At 47.5% G+C, this 15,924-nt stretch overlaps 2 protein-coding genes across 4 annotated transcripts in view; one reads left to right on the forward strand and one right to left on the reverse strand.

The window, feature by feature from the left end:
* The first annotated feature begins 2,926 nt into the window (after nt 1–2,926).
* PHLDA2 (pleckstrin homology like domain family A member 2) lies at nt 2,927–5,465 on the forward strand. The gene is made up of 2 exons (XM_075928133.2): nt 2,927–3,531; nt 5,029–5,465. The coding sequence occupies exon 1, from the start codon at nt 3,097–3,099 to the stop codon at nt 3,493–3,495; it is 399 nt and encodes a 132-aa protein (XP_075784248.1). The 5' UTR covers nt 2,927–3,096; the 3' UTR covers nt 3,496–3,531; nt 5,029–5,465.
* Nucleotides 5,466–8,363: 2,898 nt separating this feature from the next.
* Nucleotides 8,364–15,924, reverse strand: part of SLC67A1 (solute carrier family 67 member 1) — a 158,591-nt gene continuing 151,030 nt past the window's right edge. For all 3 annotated transcript variants that reach the window (XM_014579428.4, XM_014579427.4, XM_006134904.5), the window contains exon 11: nt 8,364–8,654. In XM_014579428.4, coding sequence (XP_014434914.3) covers nt 8,467–8,654 — 188 coding nt within the window. In that variant the 3' untranslated portion in view covers nt 8,364–8,466. The remainder of the gene's footprint in view (nt 8,655–15,924) is intronic.

Genomic DNA, 15,924 nt, shown 5'->3' on the forward strand with positions numbered 1-15,924 from the left:
CAGAGAAAAATGTTGATTCCTTACTGCACTGACTGAACCAACAGCTATGTTTTAGTTTTTATTTGCTTGGGGAGAGGTTGGGGGAGAGAAAGTCTGCTACGTAAAACCCTACAATCCTTCTCCCCATTGCTTATATCACATAAAAGTAAAATTATGACAGGTTAGCTATGTCAAATTTTAGCTAGGGCTTAGAAACAGCCACAAATGGCCCAGCCATAAGCCACCTTTTTCTCCAGATTGCTAGCTTTCATTTTAAAATAATCATTAAAAAATTGCTACATCTCTAGATTTTGGGGTTGCAAGCAAACCTCAGAAGAGCTAGTATGTTGGCAGAGAGTCTGAAATAGGAACTCCTAGGGGCGTGAACTGCCCCATTCATCAATCAGGAATTAATTCCAGCAGGTCCTGACCTGTGTTATATGGAAGGTCAGGCTAGATAATCACAAGGGGCATTTCGGACTTTGTAATCTAGGAATCTCAGTGAAGTGAACTCATAGCTTCAGTGATGGTAATTCACTCACCACATTGTTAAAAATGTCATTCCTCATCAAGCAAGGGTTTAATGGGCACACAAAAGATTACTATACTTAGGCTTTGTCTATACTTGAAAGCGTGGCAGAGCTTTCATGGGGCAGCGTGGTCATGACAATGTAAATCACCTCCACCATGGGAATAGCTAACTGCATTGGGAGCGCAGCTCCCAGGGCTGTAGCTCAGTTTACACTGACGCTTTACAGCCCTGTAACTTGCTGCGCTCGGGAGTGGGGGTAGAGTGCTTTTTCACACCCCTGAGAGTTGCAGCACACCTAAAGTGTTATAACTCACCCTCTTCTTGGCTGACATAATTATATCAATATAAAGATGCTTTATATGGCTTTCACTATATCTGTAGAGCCACAAAGGCAGGAAAATAAGCTGTAGTTTGCAAGGCATCTTTATCCTAATATAACTATGCCCACATGAGAGGTGGTAGTTGTAGAACTGTATTGATTACAAACAATAAAATCAGACCCCCTAACCAACATAGTATTACATTTGTACCTAGATCTGGAAGAACAGGGAAGATAACAGTAAGCTGTGCAGGTTTGTAAATGACTTCTCATTTTGGTGCCGTACCATCCCTTATTTTGTTTTCCAAAATGAGAGGGATCCAAGCTCAAAGAGCCTGGCAGAACTCTGGGGTATATTCCAATTCCACTGAGATGGACCAGCTCAAGGAGCGCAGTGGAACCAAGTTAGCAGCACTCTCATATTTTGAAGATCTGGATAATGTACTGTAAGCAGAATCTCATTCACAGGAGGGCAGCATATTTTGTGAATGGAGTGAGAGAAATTACTGCTCCCTTGCTTCTTCCCTGTGTTATCTACATTTTAGCTTTGACAATATCCCTTTTCATCAGGCCTCTCAGAATACTTTAATAAAATAAGTAATGATAATAATTAATACTTGGCATTCACGCAACTATTCATGTTCAAGGTGTTGTGCCAGTGTCTGCCTGCCAGAGGATAGAACATTTCCAAATGAGGAAATTTTAATAAGAAAAGAAACTATTTTATTTATTTAGACAAAAAAAAACAAACAAAACATTTTTGGCTCCCATTTACTCTGCATTTCTGATGCACTCATCATCCTATCATTTAGGTACAACATCTTAACTAACCTTCTCCATTGAAATAATTTCTTTAGCTTTTAATAGTTTAAACTGTGTTTTGTTCTGAAAACTGCTGAATTTGCCCTCAGAAACACCTGAAAAAGCAAATTTCACATGAAACCTTAACAATAACAACAACAAAAAAAAACCCTCTCTCCAAACTACCAAGCTTTTGAGCTCCTGGCACAAAAGCTGACCTATAGCTCTCATCCTGCCATTCATTGTGCGTGGGTAGACTCAGGGGCTCTGGGAGTGTTTCATACAAAGTGCAGCAGACTTTTCCAGTATGATGAATTATAGGAGATGAGCCTTGGATGACCAAAGTGCTGTATAAGAGAAGATAAGAGTTTCCAATGTGAAAAAGTGTGGTGAATTCTTTAATGTAGCTTGATAGAGGAAGCCTGCATAGCGTGGTGATGGGCACCTCAGAAATGCAGAGATGATACACGTTAGGTAGGTATGTGAGTGAGTGGAGGGCTTCCGGGGACAGATAGGTGGGATGAGAGAGGCGTACATTTCATGGCCAGGAAAGACAGAACTAGCCTAGGGATGTTCCCCTTTTGGGTCTCTCCTAGCATGTGAATTGGGGAAGGTCCCGGGTGAAGGATAAAAATCAGAAACATTAGCCCAGGGATTTCCCACAGGGCAGAGCACAAGTCTGGTGACTTTCAGAGTGAAGGGGCCTCCCATCCCCCAGCATCCGGCCTGAGCACTCAGCCCAGGCTGGATCGGTGGCTTGGAGCCTTGAGAAAGTTCCAAAGGCCACTGCGGGCTGAGTCACGCTCTGGGCTGGGCACCAGCCACATTCCAGAGCAGAGTCACCGCTTTAGATGGGGCAGGCGAGGGGCCTAGAGGGAGGAAAGGGGACAGGTGAGGAGGGGTAGACAGACAGAGGGGGGAAGGAAGAGGTGGGTGGGAGGGAGGGAGAAGAGAGTTGGGGAGGGCTGCCAATTTCGTTTGGGGCTATTCTTGGAGGTTTTGTCCCATGGCAATCTTTAATTGTTGGAGATCCGGGGCAAGCCTGAAGGGCTGGCCACACTAGGAGGGGGAGAGGGAACGTGGGAGAGCCCTGGGACAGGGCAGGAGGGCTGGAGCAGAAGGGGAGCTGCAGAGAGGGAAGCTGGGGATGGATAGAGGCCAGGCAGGGAACGGAGGGGGGGGGGGACGATAGAGGGAGGCTAAGTGGGAGGGGATGCAGGCAGCTGGGATCCGGGGGGGCGGTGCACAGGCGGGGCCTGCGGGGGAGGAGACGCCGGCTGCTCGGGCAGGGCTCGGCGAGGAAGGGGGAGCGGGCCGGGCCGGGGGCCAGGGAGTGGCACCGGAAAAGCGAGGCGCTGACTCACCGCAATAAATTGTTCCCATCCCAGCGCCCTTCGCTCATTGCAGCGCCAGAGGACTCCGGCTCGCAACGCGCCCGTCTGGTCCCGTCCCAGCCAGCTGTGCCATGAAGATGCCGGCCGAGGTGATCCGGGAGGGCGAGCTGGAGAAGCGCAGCGACAGCCTCTTCCAGCTCTGGAAGAAGAAGCTGGTGGTGCTGACCAAGGACAGCCTGAGCCTCTTCCCGGACGGGCACAAGCGCGCCCGGGGCAAGGAGCTGGGCTTCCACTCCATCCTCAAGGTGGACTGCGTGGAGCGCACGGGCAAGTACATCTACTTCACCATCGTCACCACGGACCACAAGGAGATCGACTTTCGCTGCCCGGGCCAGAGCTGCTGGAACGCCTCCATCACCATGGCGCTCATCGACTTCCAGAACAAGCGCGCCATCCAGGACTTCAAGAGCCGCCAGGAGCTGGAGCAGGCGGCGGGCGGCCAGGAGCGGCGACTGGCCCGGGCGCCCTGAGCCGCCCCCCCCCGGGACTGGCGCTGGCAGGAGGAGGTAGGAGCTGGGCGGGGGACGGTGCGAGAGACTCGCCTTGGCTGGGCCGGGAGCCCGCGCCGCTAGGGGGGAGCCGGCTCCGCCAGGCGCCGAGGCTGCAGCGTCTGCTTGGCTGGGCGGGGAGGCCTTTCGCTCCCGGCGGGCTTCGGACAGAGCCCGGGGCGCGTGGCTCGCCCGCCTGGGACCCGGCCTGAGGCGTCTAGACCCGCCTTGTGCGGGCTCCCTTCCCCGCCCAGCCTGGCTGCGAGCACGAGGGTGCCCGGGCTCTGGCCAGCGCTGCGGAGCCTTCCGGGCCTGGGCTCCATAGTGGCCCCTGCTGGGCAGGGCCATTGAATGGGCTTCCGGAAGCTCGCTGGCTTCTTCGGGAAATCCCTAGGGGCCGTTTCAAAGCCACTTGAGCGTCTGCCAGCCTGGCCTCAAAAGTGACTTGCTAGCAACTGGCCTGGTAGGTGCACAGCCCCGGCGGCGAAAGCCAGCTCCCTGGCGATTGAAAGAGCTGGTTGCAATAGCACAGTTCCTGTAAGACATTGTAAGTTATTTTTCACCAGGGGGCAAATCGCTGCCTCTTTAAGAGGGGAAAGGAAGCGGTAATGAGGATGGGAGAAGTGCTTTTGCTCCTCACCCCCCTTCTGGTCTCTCACATGGGCTGGGGACCCGGGTTCCCTGTAAGCTGTGAGCCTGTGCTGCTGCTCCAGAGAGGTTCAGATGCTGCCCAGCTGATTAGCAGAGGGCTCACAGCTAGGTTTTTGTTCGTACTGGTGGTGCACATTTGCACATGCCTCAGTGCACACATAAAATTTTATTCTGCACGTGAATAGAAAAGATTAGAGGGAACATTGCTGGGGACATCCTTCTGAGAGGCTGATGCTGGCATATGCTCCCTGAGAAGACCCTTACCTTGCCATGTGTTGCTTGAGGCAATGGCAGCATCAGACTTGGGTTTTAAGTGCTTGAATTGGAGAGGGGTTTGGGAGGGGGCCTGGGCCTTTCTATGCCTTAAGAGTCTACCTCGCTTCTGTCTGGGTAGACTATGTTGTGTTAATGGTGTGTCTCTTCCATCTAGCACCCCTTGCTCTCCTCTCCCACCCCACCCAATTCAAGCAGCAGGCATGGAGCTGCAGCTTTTGACTGGAAAGCAATACTGGTACCAGTCTAAAGGCTAATTGTGTGCTCCTTTAAACCACTTCAGCCAGCAGAGAACGCTGAAGAGTTGTAGGCTTGGTTCTCCATTTTGGAAGCTGAGTGCTTATTGCCTTTTTGTGAGTGTTGCCTTTTCCAGACCTCTGGGCAATACTGTGTATGGTCACTAACTAGCAAGAGCCGTTTAATAGTTATGCCATTGAGTTGTGGATAGACACTTAATGGGGACTTCTTTCAGGAACTCTGTATATAGGCTGAGATTTTTAAATATGAGCGCAAATTCCCTTAGGTTCTTACCCCAGAGGAATAGTGCTCTATTTGCTGCGCTTCTGACTTACTTTCTGTTGCTCTTTTTAGAATGCACCACAGGATGAGAAACCAGATCGAGTGTCTTGGACTGAAATGGGACAGGGTACCAATGAAGGAAAGCAAAAAAGGTGTCTGGGAACAGTTGGATTTCCTCCAACTTCTGAGGCTGCTGAGCACAGAGCCCTGAGCTTCGCCTGAGATGCATTTTAAAAACCAAAGACTCTTTTTTTAAAAGGACTTCTGGTGAAGCTTCCAAATGGTTTTTAAGTGGCACAGCTTTGCAAACTACTCTTCTATTTATGAGATGCAAAGAATATTCAGCACCCATTGGTGCAAAACAAACCCATTTTAAATTATTTGTGGTATCTATATTTGTATTTATTTTGATGAATGTCTTTAAGCAGTTATCTGTCTTAATATTGCTTTTTGCATTAATGTGTCCATTCCAAATAAATTACTTGAAATGTTCACATTTTATTACTATACACTGTGGTGCAGTATGTTTATTGGTGCCAGTTGCAGAATAATTGTTCTTAAATACCACCTGGAAATAGGGATCCACTAATCTATCCAAACATTTTGGTTTATATAAAATCCTAATGTGCTTTGAAAGTTGAGTAGCCCTGTCCTGCAGGCATATCAACTTTGGAAGCCCCAGGGGCTGCATTGATACTCACAGCACATGCCAGAGGGCCACAGCTTAAGTGTGGTCACATATATATGCAAATAACTTTCACACTGACAGGCATGAATACAAAGATAAAGGCAAGACTACATAACACACAGGCCCCATTTAAGTCAGTTCTGCTGATACTAATAAAATGCAATATTTACCTGATTTCCACCCATATGACAGCACGTGTAATGAGCAATGACAGTCCAGGAATTTAACTACTAAAACACATCAACAGAAGATCATTATATTTACTATTTTTTTGTTTTGGCTCCCACCCGTGGGCCGTGTGTTGAGCCCCGCATAAACTCAAACCCACAGGCCACGTGTTGAGTAGCCCTGCTGTAGGAAATAGCAAGCTACCATTGGTCCCCAAGCAGAAAATCAGTTGTATCAAAACTAGGAATTGCCCTACTGGATCAGACCACTAGTCCCCCTACAATTCAAGTCAGGATTAGTTGTGTCTGAGGCTAGGCCTACACTATAGCCTTTTTTCGGGAAAAGTTACGCAAATTGTACTCCACAATTTGCGTATCTTTTTCCGATTGCTTTTCTGGAAGAGGCTTTCTGCCATTTAGCCCCGTGTGGAAGGGGCCACATAGCGGAAAAGCCTCCTCTTTCAGAGGAGCCCTTATCCCTTGTAGAACGCGATATACAGGGCTCCCCAAAAGAGCACATTTCCTTTTCTGCAAAAAATAGTGGAAGAGCAAATGTATTCCCTGGACACGGCAGTGTTTTTCTGGGATACTTCTGGAATCCTGGAAAAACCACACAGCCTAGACATACCCTGAGAAAGGTACAAGAACCCCTTAAGATACAGAAAAATCTGCCTCCTCATGCTTCCACCAATCCTCCTTCCCTGTAGTTAGCTGCTTACTTAGTCTGGAAGAAGAGGAATGACTGAACTGGTTCAGGATAAAATAAAGACCAACCTAAACAATCAGAGGTGTGGAAAGAGCTGTACAAGTTCCTTGTTATTTCACATCTCCATGCATCTTTGCAGTTTCTAGTCCCGGCCAGGATCAGCCAGGCTGAATGGGAGAGGCCGTTTTCAAGGGATTTTCAGCATAACCAGAGAGACACTTGCAATGCCAAGAGGTAGGAGAAATAGCTGAACTCCTTGGTACTATGCTTACAGAAACTAGGTCTTATGAGACTTATACCTGTCAGTAATACTCTACACTTCCTTGAGAATAATTCTGCAACATTCAAAGCTATCCCTTCTGTGCAGCTTGAAAGGAGAAGTGCAAGGAAACATGCATTTGGTTTCAACACAGAGTTGAATGCAAGATTTTTCCTGTGTAATGTTCCATGCTAATGGTCTGAAACAGAACTCCTTAATCAGGTAAAGCTCCCACTGCCTTCTATAGACTGTCAATGAAGGGAAAGTAGAGCACTGGTATAAACTACAGAGATTATAATGTGAGCAGCATTTAGGAGGCTTAATTAGGGGCTGATTAAAGCATAACTCTAAAAAGGAGGTAATGGAGGGTGTGGCTCAAAAGGGAAGTGCTTGCTCACCCAAGAACACCTGGGAAATGCTAGGGCTATACATTACTCCATGAAGCTTTATAAATTATGGACTATTAGCTGAAACCTACTTCATCCACTGGAAAAAAGCAACCTGTTGCTTGAAGAGAGTCTTGATTCTTAGTCCTTATGGCTGTGTCTACATTGGCGTGATCTTCTGCAAAAGCAGTCGCTTTTGTGCCAAAACTTGCTGCCTGTCTATACTGGCCGCGAGTTCTTGTGCAAGAACACTGACGTTCTAATGTATGAAATCAGTGCTTCTTGCGCAAGAACTATGATGCTCCCGCTCAGGAATAAGCCCTCTTGCGCAACTGTTCTTGCTCAAGAGGCCAGTGTAGACAGGCAACATGAATTTCTTGCGCAAGAAAGCCCTATGGTTAAAATGGCCATCGGAGATTTCTTGCTCAAGAAAGCGTCTACACTGGCATGGATGCTCTTGTGCAAAAGCACATCTCTTGCACAAAGGCACATGCCAGTGTAGGCGTTCTCTTCTGGAAGAGTTTTTGCACAAGAACTCTTCCGCAAAAGAGTTCTTGTGCAAAATCATGCAAGTGTACACGTAGCCAAAGTGTATGGCTCGTGGGAAGGAACCCCTCTGCAGTGAGGGATTTGTGCCCTACTGCTGAAGGATACAGTACTTGGTTTCCATGGTTTCCTGAACCCAAAGGTTTTTCAGTTACCTGTCCTGCAGCCTGAAAGTTTCCTTTTTGTGTTCTCTGAGGTGGGGCTAAAGCCTGGCCTAAATATGGATTTAGGTAGGTGCATTTAGAGCCCCCATGTCTGAAAAAATTGGAAGACATGCCTTTTCTTCCATTCTACAGTGTGAGAGATTATAGACCCACACCTGTAAGCAGGGGTGTCTGGAATGGAGTCACTGGAACTTCTGTAACTATTAGCACTTGATACTGTAGTATTGCTCAGAGGGATTAGGGCCTCCCTGTGGGTAGTCTGTGCTTCCACACTACTTCCTTGTTGAGTTCATTGCTTTCAATGGAATTGTGCTGATTCCCTGGAGGATCTGGTCCTACTTCTAATTGTAGAGCAGACTCTGGTGTGGAGCCCTGAAGAGCTGGCATGTCTGTAAAAGATCAGCTGTGTGAGGAATACCATTATAGACCATGGCTTTGTAAACTGTGCCAATAGCAAAAGTTACCAAACACACGGCAGACGTGCAAAGAGCTGGCTTAAGGATACTTTTATTTCCAAGCTGGGGTGATGGAGTCAAAAGTCCTGATGGCACACTTTAGTTTTTGTGGATAAAGTAGATTTACATGACATCTGGGTTATTGAACTTTCTCCTCTTTCAGAGGTATTTTATTCTTTAAAATATATAAAAACAGAGCTATGTTGATAACCAGCTGCAAGTACCCGAAGGCTGGGACTCCAAACACCTTATACAAAACTCCACCTATTGTTGGGCCCAGTGTCCGTGTCAGGGGGGGAACGGATGCACATATCCCAAGCATGGCACCTACAGAAGAGGGGAGAGAAGAAGTGAGCACATATAAGCTACAGATTAATTCCAATTGCAATGCTTCAGCGACAGTCTGTTGAACAGATATAGCTTACATACATGTTTCTGGAGACACAGGGTCTAACTTCCATCATGCACCATCGCAGTTCTCCACTGCAACATTTACACAACAGGAATACTGTACTAAAGGACAATCAGATTCTGCATCCTTCTTCAAGGAAGAATTCAGGGCCCAATCCTGGGGGAGAGGCTCTGATTTTGGAAGCAGTCTTCTGAGTTAGGCTTATCACTGGAAAAATGTATGTCACGAAGGGTGAGGTAATTTACACTTGAGTATTCTGGTTCTTGAAAGAGCAGACTTATCCCGGCCAATAATTAAGTGAGGTAGCTACCAGTGCAAAAACAACAATTTGGCCTTATGCTAAGGATACAGGATGTTACGGATTTGCAGTAAAGCAACTTGGCTCTGAAAGGCTGGGCTCTAGTCTGTTTAAAAGCTGATGCCCTAGAAAGGCCTCCTCACAAATAAAGATGGCGCCCCCAGGTTCCTGTACCACACTGGCAGTGTAAAGCAAGCAGGAGCCACTGGCCATGAGAAAGCAGGGCCATGTGCATGTATGCATGCAGATGAATGGACAGGGAATATTATAGCATATGTGATATGATGCAGGCACGTTATTCCGCTATTCAGATAGGAAAAACTAGTATGCTACCAAAATGAAACCCCTTGGAACAGGACTCCAGGGAAGGGGAAGGGAGATATCTCAGAAGCCACCTGCTATGAACTCAGCTTAGACTCTGGTCACAAAGGGAGTGGGTGTTGGACTATTTGGAATATTGGTATGACTGATTGCTGCTTGCACAGATGAGAAAAAACTCTGGGAGTAGGCTTTTGGAACGTACATAAATATCCTGCTTTCAGGTGTGGTATTGTGCATGGAGGCCCTGCCTAGCTAAATCAACATGTGAGCATATGTGCACTACTTGACTCTACAAGTTATAAAGAGGTAGGAGATCATGTAGCTGGAACAGAACTGAGTCCATAAATCTTTATGAGAGTGTGAATTAGAGGGAACCTGACCAGTTCACAGTGTAACATAGATCGGAGCTTGCTGTACTTTGGTTCAGAATGCTAGTTTGAGAAGAGAGCCAATAGGCAGGAGTACATGTGTGTCTTTGAAAAATCCTTCTGTAAGGCCTTCTGGGCGCTGCTTCCCATCAGTGAGGTGGGTGGATCAAACCAAACCTCGCCTCAGCAGGAGCAATCACACAGCCACCAAGCTTTCTGGGCAGGTTCTACAATTTTTCCCCCTTCAGACATTTGAACTGAACTTAATTGCCATAGACAGCTGTCACACTGGCTCCCCACCGTTGAGCTGGTACTTTGGAGTGTGCGCGTGGGTTGTGTGTGTGCATTTTTACCAGATCGCCATCCTTTACACAGCCTCAGACTCCAGGTCTGCACCTCAGAAAGTCTTGTTTTGCTGAAAAATAAGTCTCTTTTCCTAAAGAACCAGATACAGAGGCTGGTACTAACCACCCCTGATCTTTGGGTTGTTTGGAATCTGAATTTTGCAGCATGGAATGGGACTATATAAAGAATCACTGAGTCCGTGCGGTGGGGCTGAGTGAGGCCCACTGTATTTGCAGGTTCTGGTCTCACAATGTTAACTGATTAATAAGTGTCTGAGGATTAGTACATTAGCAAAACCATCTGCAATGCTCTGTCTGGCTCAATCCAATGTAGAAGCAGCCATTTTTTTTATCCTTTTATTCTGGCTTCCCTACACCTCCCCTTCCACCAAAGCATTTGCATCTTCCCTACTTTTTCCTCCTCTCCCTTCACCACAAGTGGCCCACGCTCGTTTTCTTTTCCTATCCCCTCCCAATAGCCATCATTCCTTGTCCCACTCAGTGACCTGCTTTGCCTGCAATTGCTGATTCAGCCATCTGCCTAGCCACAGTCTTCCCAATCTCTCTTCTTCAGTAAAAATCAGGGTTCTGGCCAGATGCCGCAAGTGTCAGGGAAGGGTGTTGGGGCCAGTGATCTCTCACTTCCTCTTTTACTTGACCTAATGCACCTTTTGTGCGGCACTGGGCTACCCCACCCGGCCTCCATTTTGCTTTATGTCCTGCTACAATGCTACGGTTATGGGAATGCCCTAGATATGGCATCACACCACAGTGCAGCCTAGCTGAACAAATCGGGATGAGTCAGGCAATGGCACATTTTGGGCCAGCAGTGTGATATCTGAGTCTAATGGAGAAAGAAGGCTGATCATTAACAGAGAGTAGATAGGCTCCCTAGCAGGAGGGGAGCCAGACAGGGCTAGGAAAGATTAACCAGGACTCCCCTGCTTACCACAAGAGCAGGACTGCCCCAGGATTGTGCAGCAGTACAAGTTGGCTGCCAAAAGTTGGCTGGACACTGGCCTTGGATTTAAGGATCAATTTGTTTAAACTCCATGGTGAGCTTTACTTCTGACTACACCTGTGGATCCATACTACAGTGAGCCTCCTAAACTGGACCTGTGCACAGAATCAACGTCTCCCTTCTAGGAAGAAATATTGAGTCCTGCCAGGCATTTTAATGCTGACACAAGTCACAGTCGGGGCTAGCCGGTACTCCCACCAGCTCTCACGTGGCACTCCAGCATGCTGCAAGATCCCTTCCTGCCTTTGAAGAAAAAAACCCACATAGGAGAATGAATGAAACCATTTCCAGCCTGCTATTTTCCACAGAAAGTAGCAGTAACTGGTAAAGAAATGAGTGGCATACACAGCAGCCTCCAAATGGGCTTTGGGGAAGTATGATTTGATGGAGCAATCAGAGTGAGCTGGGAAGGGCAGGGATGCTTTGATGTTCGGTGACAGTGGAAAAGAAAAATTTCACTGAGTAACTGGTTTCCACTAACCTCTCTCCAACCTTCCAGCTGTTTGATAAGAGGCGAACTCAGCACTGGAGCTATTCCTTTTGTCATAAAAGCCTCCGCAGTGCTGATTAAGATCAATGGAAAGACTACAACTGACTTCAGATGACATTGGATAGGGACATTGAAAAGTTCTTTAGAAGATTCCTTCAGTGAGGCTCAAGACGGACGCAGTTCCAAAGGGAATTCCTCAAGGAGAACTGGTGAATTGAACAGTTTTGAACTGAAAGTCTTCAGGGCTAACTCAATTTCCTCTTCTTTTGATGTGAAAAGCTGTAATGTCACAATATCACATCAAGCTGATGAGCTATCAAAATGGCACAGATGTATTTGAAAATGCACCCAGAAATGACTCATTTCTAGTGTAAATTTTACACTTGTACAGTTGGGACATTAGGGCTGCGTCTAGACTGGAAAGTTTTTCCGCAAAAGCAGGTGCTTTTTTGGAAAAACTTGCCAGCTGTCTACACTGGCCACTTGAATTTCTGCAAGAACACTGACTTCCTACTGTCTGAAATCAATGCTTCTTGCGAAAATGCTATGCTGCGCCCGTTCAGGCAAAAGCCCTCTTGCGGAAATGCTTTTGCGCAAGAGGGCCAGTGTAGACAACGCGGCATTGTTTTGCGCAAAAAAGCTCTGATCGCGAAAATGGCAATCGGGGCTTTCTTGCGCAAAACCGCGTCTAGATTGGCACGGACGCTTTTCTGCAAAAAGTGCCTTTGCGGAAAAGCGTCCATGCCAATCTAGACGCTCTTTTCCGCAAATGCTTTTAATGGAAAACTTTTCTGTCAAAAGCATTTGTGGAAAAGCATGCCAGTCTAGACGTAGCCTAATTGTATCTGGAATAGGGGGTGAAGGGAGGGGGACTAGCTACTGTATGATGCCACCCATTTTAGTAGCATTTCTCTGGAAGACACCCACATGACATTAGACAGGTGCTCCAAAGAAGGAGCTTACACACTGAAACTGCTTTTCTAGGTCTGACACTCCGGATTTCAGTGTTGCCTCTGCCTTGAAGTAAAGTTCTAAAAACAATACCCTGCTTGAGAAAGTGAATGACTCACAGCACTTGGCTTTAGTATTAGGATGTACAAGTTTTATCCCAACCTCCTGTGCTTTCACTGAAGAACTGAAATTTTAACCTGCAGCAGCACCCCTCTGCTAATCTAGTTTTGAGCCCAAACACGACTCCACCAATGCACCTCAAAGCTGACCTGCTACCAGTTTACTTTTTTTGTTAAAAAAAAGGTGCCAGTACTCTAGGGGAAAAGTTGTTGAGCTCTGACTGAAGGTGCCAGTACTGCGTACCGGGCAGTACCGGCACAAAAAAAGAACTGTCTGCTACAATCCCCTTCCATTGTAGCCCTGGGTCCAAGTGCAGCTTTCCAATTGTACACAAAAAGTTGCAATACTCTCTAACACGCTAATTCTAGGCTCCAAACAACCTTTGCAGTGCCAACCTGCAGTACCACCCTCTCCACTGTCCTTTAGAAGAGACTGCCAATCTTACTGAATTGGGGAGGGGGAACCTAATAATGTATGCAAACGAGGACTACAAATAGGCCACTAAACTTGTGCTCACTTGTGACCAAAGTTAGCCTCTGGACTTTGAAAGAGGAGCATGCTCCATTTTTCCTCACAAAAAGACTTTTGAGAGCAGTCTGGCCGATTTCCAGATTTGCTCTATGTTTAAATGCCATCTACTGCCCCTCCTCCACTGCCCTCCCCCAAACATTTCTTGAAGACTTGAAACTCCTAATTTTCAGTTGCACAGAGCTGGACAGTGCTGTCCTCAGCTTCATGTGAAACAAATCACATTCTCCCCAAGATTCAATGGCTCTGAGGGCTCACAATGTATGCAGTGTAGATTTCAGCCTTGAATAATCGAGCTAAACATGGAACAGTCTCATCCAGAAAAATCCCAAAGTGCTTCACAACCTTTGACAAACTGTACAAAGTCTGAGTTAAATTTCCACTGGGCTCTGCCCATAAAGCGGCAGCCTGAGTAGGGGATGCAAGATAGAATTTGTCTGGTCCAGTTCTGGATCTCCCAAAAGGAGACAACTCCACAGAGATTTGTGAGGTGGAGCCATAGGAGCAGGGTTAAAAGAGCCGCACTGCAGATACAGACTAACTCAGATTACTATGCCCCATCCCATATAAACAGACCCCTATTTCTAGCAAATATTATTTTGAGCGAGATGGTGGGAGCTATGGACAGCTCACAGTAACATTGCTTGCAGCCCCTGACTGTTGTGCGCAACACTTTTTCTGGCCACTCCAGAATAATAAATACACGTGCACCATTGTACCCCAGCCCTGTGGCAAAATGCAATAGCTGGTTTAATCGTGCAAGGAAACATCACTAAACAATTTAAGCACGATTATTGCAACCAACTGCAGCCATAGCTGTAGCTTCTCCCCTGAGGGATGTATGGATTATGGCGGCCGGCTCTGTGGGTGACCACCAGCACTTCCGCTGTGTCTTTTGCTGTTAGGCAGGAGTCTTAGTTTTGTCCATGGCAGACTGGAAAAATCCAGGGCGGTGCTGGCATCTCTCAGTTCTCCGCTACCATTTTGGAAAGGAATCCTAGATGACTCGTGGTAGCACTTGGGAGGTGCTCTGCCCCCTGTGCCCCACCAACATTTTAATTGCTAAATGAGGTGCCTCCTTCTTATGTCTCCTCTCTGTTCCTCTGGGTGCCCCCACCCTGCACCTCCTCCCCTACAGGCACCAGTTGTCTGTGGAAAGGAAGATTCAGAGTGTTATGTTGATGCTGGTATAATACATATATGGCTAATGGCACAGTATCCTAGGAGCCCTCTTTCACTGAAGGAAGGCATGGACATTCACATGATGAAGTCAGTCAAACTTCTTCAGGACTCTGCCCCTTCCTCTCCAATAGGGCGGGGAGTGGCCAGACACTCCCTTTGTTACAATACACAGAAAACATGACTCCTTTCATGATTCATGCCTATGGTGTCCTTCCACCTGAACAGAATCTCTCTTTTACAAGAGGATGCAGCCGTGTTTTAATCCTGAGCCTTTCTATCACGGTGTTCCATAGCCTCTTTTGCACAAAAGGAAGCACCTGTGTGACAGGAAAGCTATGTGGCCCTTTCCCTGGTGGATCTCACCATGCAAATCCCCAGCCGCACGTGGAAGCGCAGGCAGCAAGAGCCTAAATGACTACTAAGAGCATAAAGTCATAAAGGGAGTGCTTGGCCAATAGTGAACAAGCTGGTCCATTGTTAATTCTGTGCCTACTCATCCTGGTTTCCAACATAAATTACATGCAGTTGTTGGAACAAGATTGCTCAGGGAATGGCAAGTTTATCATAAACGTGCCTTAGTGTAAAACAATAGCTGCACAACCACACTGCAGCCACGTAGCAGGGGCGCTATGAAGTGTGACATTCTTCCTCGGCTCACTAGCTGGCCTATATTGTAGCTCTTCTTTTTCTGCGAGCCCTTTCGAGAGCCACATCTATTAATCTGAATCATATGATCCTAAATCACAGGTCCCCAAACCACCATGGGGTGTGCCCACATGGGGTGTGCAGAGGCTAATTCATGGAGGGGGCTCTACTTCTGACCCCATCCTTAGCTGTGGCTCCAGCCTTGACCCAGTTATTCCTGTCTGCATCCTCGCCTCCTGGAACCATGACCCCATTCTGAGAAAGGGGGTGTGCAGACATGGCTAAGGGTGGAAATGAGGTAAAAAGTTTGAGGGACCATTGATCTAAGTGCAAAAGGCTGACACAAGGCCTTGTGGTTCACTTCCTAAGCCAGGGCTGGGGAACCTTTTTTGGGTCCACTGACCCACAGAAAAATCAGTCGGGGTTCTCACAGAAGTAAGAAGACACTCCCCACATTCCCCTCACGTGCCTGAGGGGCCCAAGCTAGTAGATTTTGTCAGCTCCAGCCCTGTGGGGGTGTGGCAGGGAGACTGGAGCATCAGCGCGGGGTCCCCAGTGCTGTGGGGGAGCCCTGAGCCATGGGGGCTGGATCCAGGCAAGCCAGGGGCTGCATTCAGCTCCCAGGCCTTAGGTTCCCAACCCCTGTCCTAACCCTTAAGCATAAGTAAAGCTTTGTATAGATCCTCTGCAGCAAGGAGGATTTCAGTCTAAGTATGGGCTGCAGGATTCTGCCTCTTGTTATGCTGCTGGCCCAGTCAACTGATGCTGGTCGCTGGCTCACAGCAGGCCTCCTCATAGCACTCGTCCTGCTTGTTCTGACCAGCGTTCGCTGGCTGGCAGAGAGGCAGGACTAATATAGGTTACGCTTTGTTCTAAGCCACATTATGCCCGCTGGGATGTGCTGGGAACTGGGCATT

The sequence above is a fragment of the Pelodiscus sinensis genome, chromosome 5 (assembly GCF_052426305.1).
Source record: "Pelodiscus sinensis isolate ZL-2025 chromosome 5, ASM5242630v1, whole genome shotgun sequence".
NCBI classification, from domain to species: Eukaryota; Metazoa; Chordata; order Testudines; family Trionychidae; genus Pelodiscus; species Pelodiscus sinensis.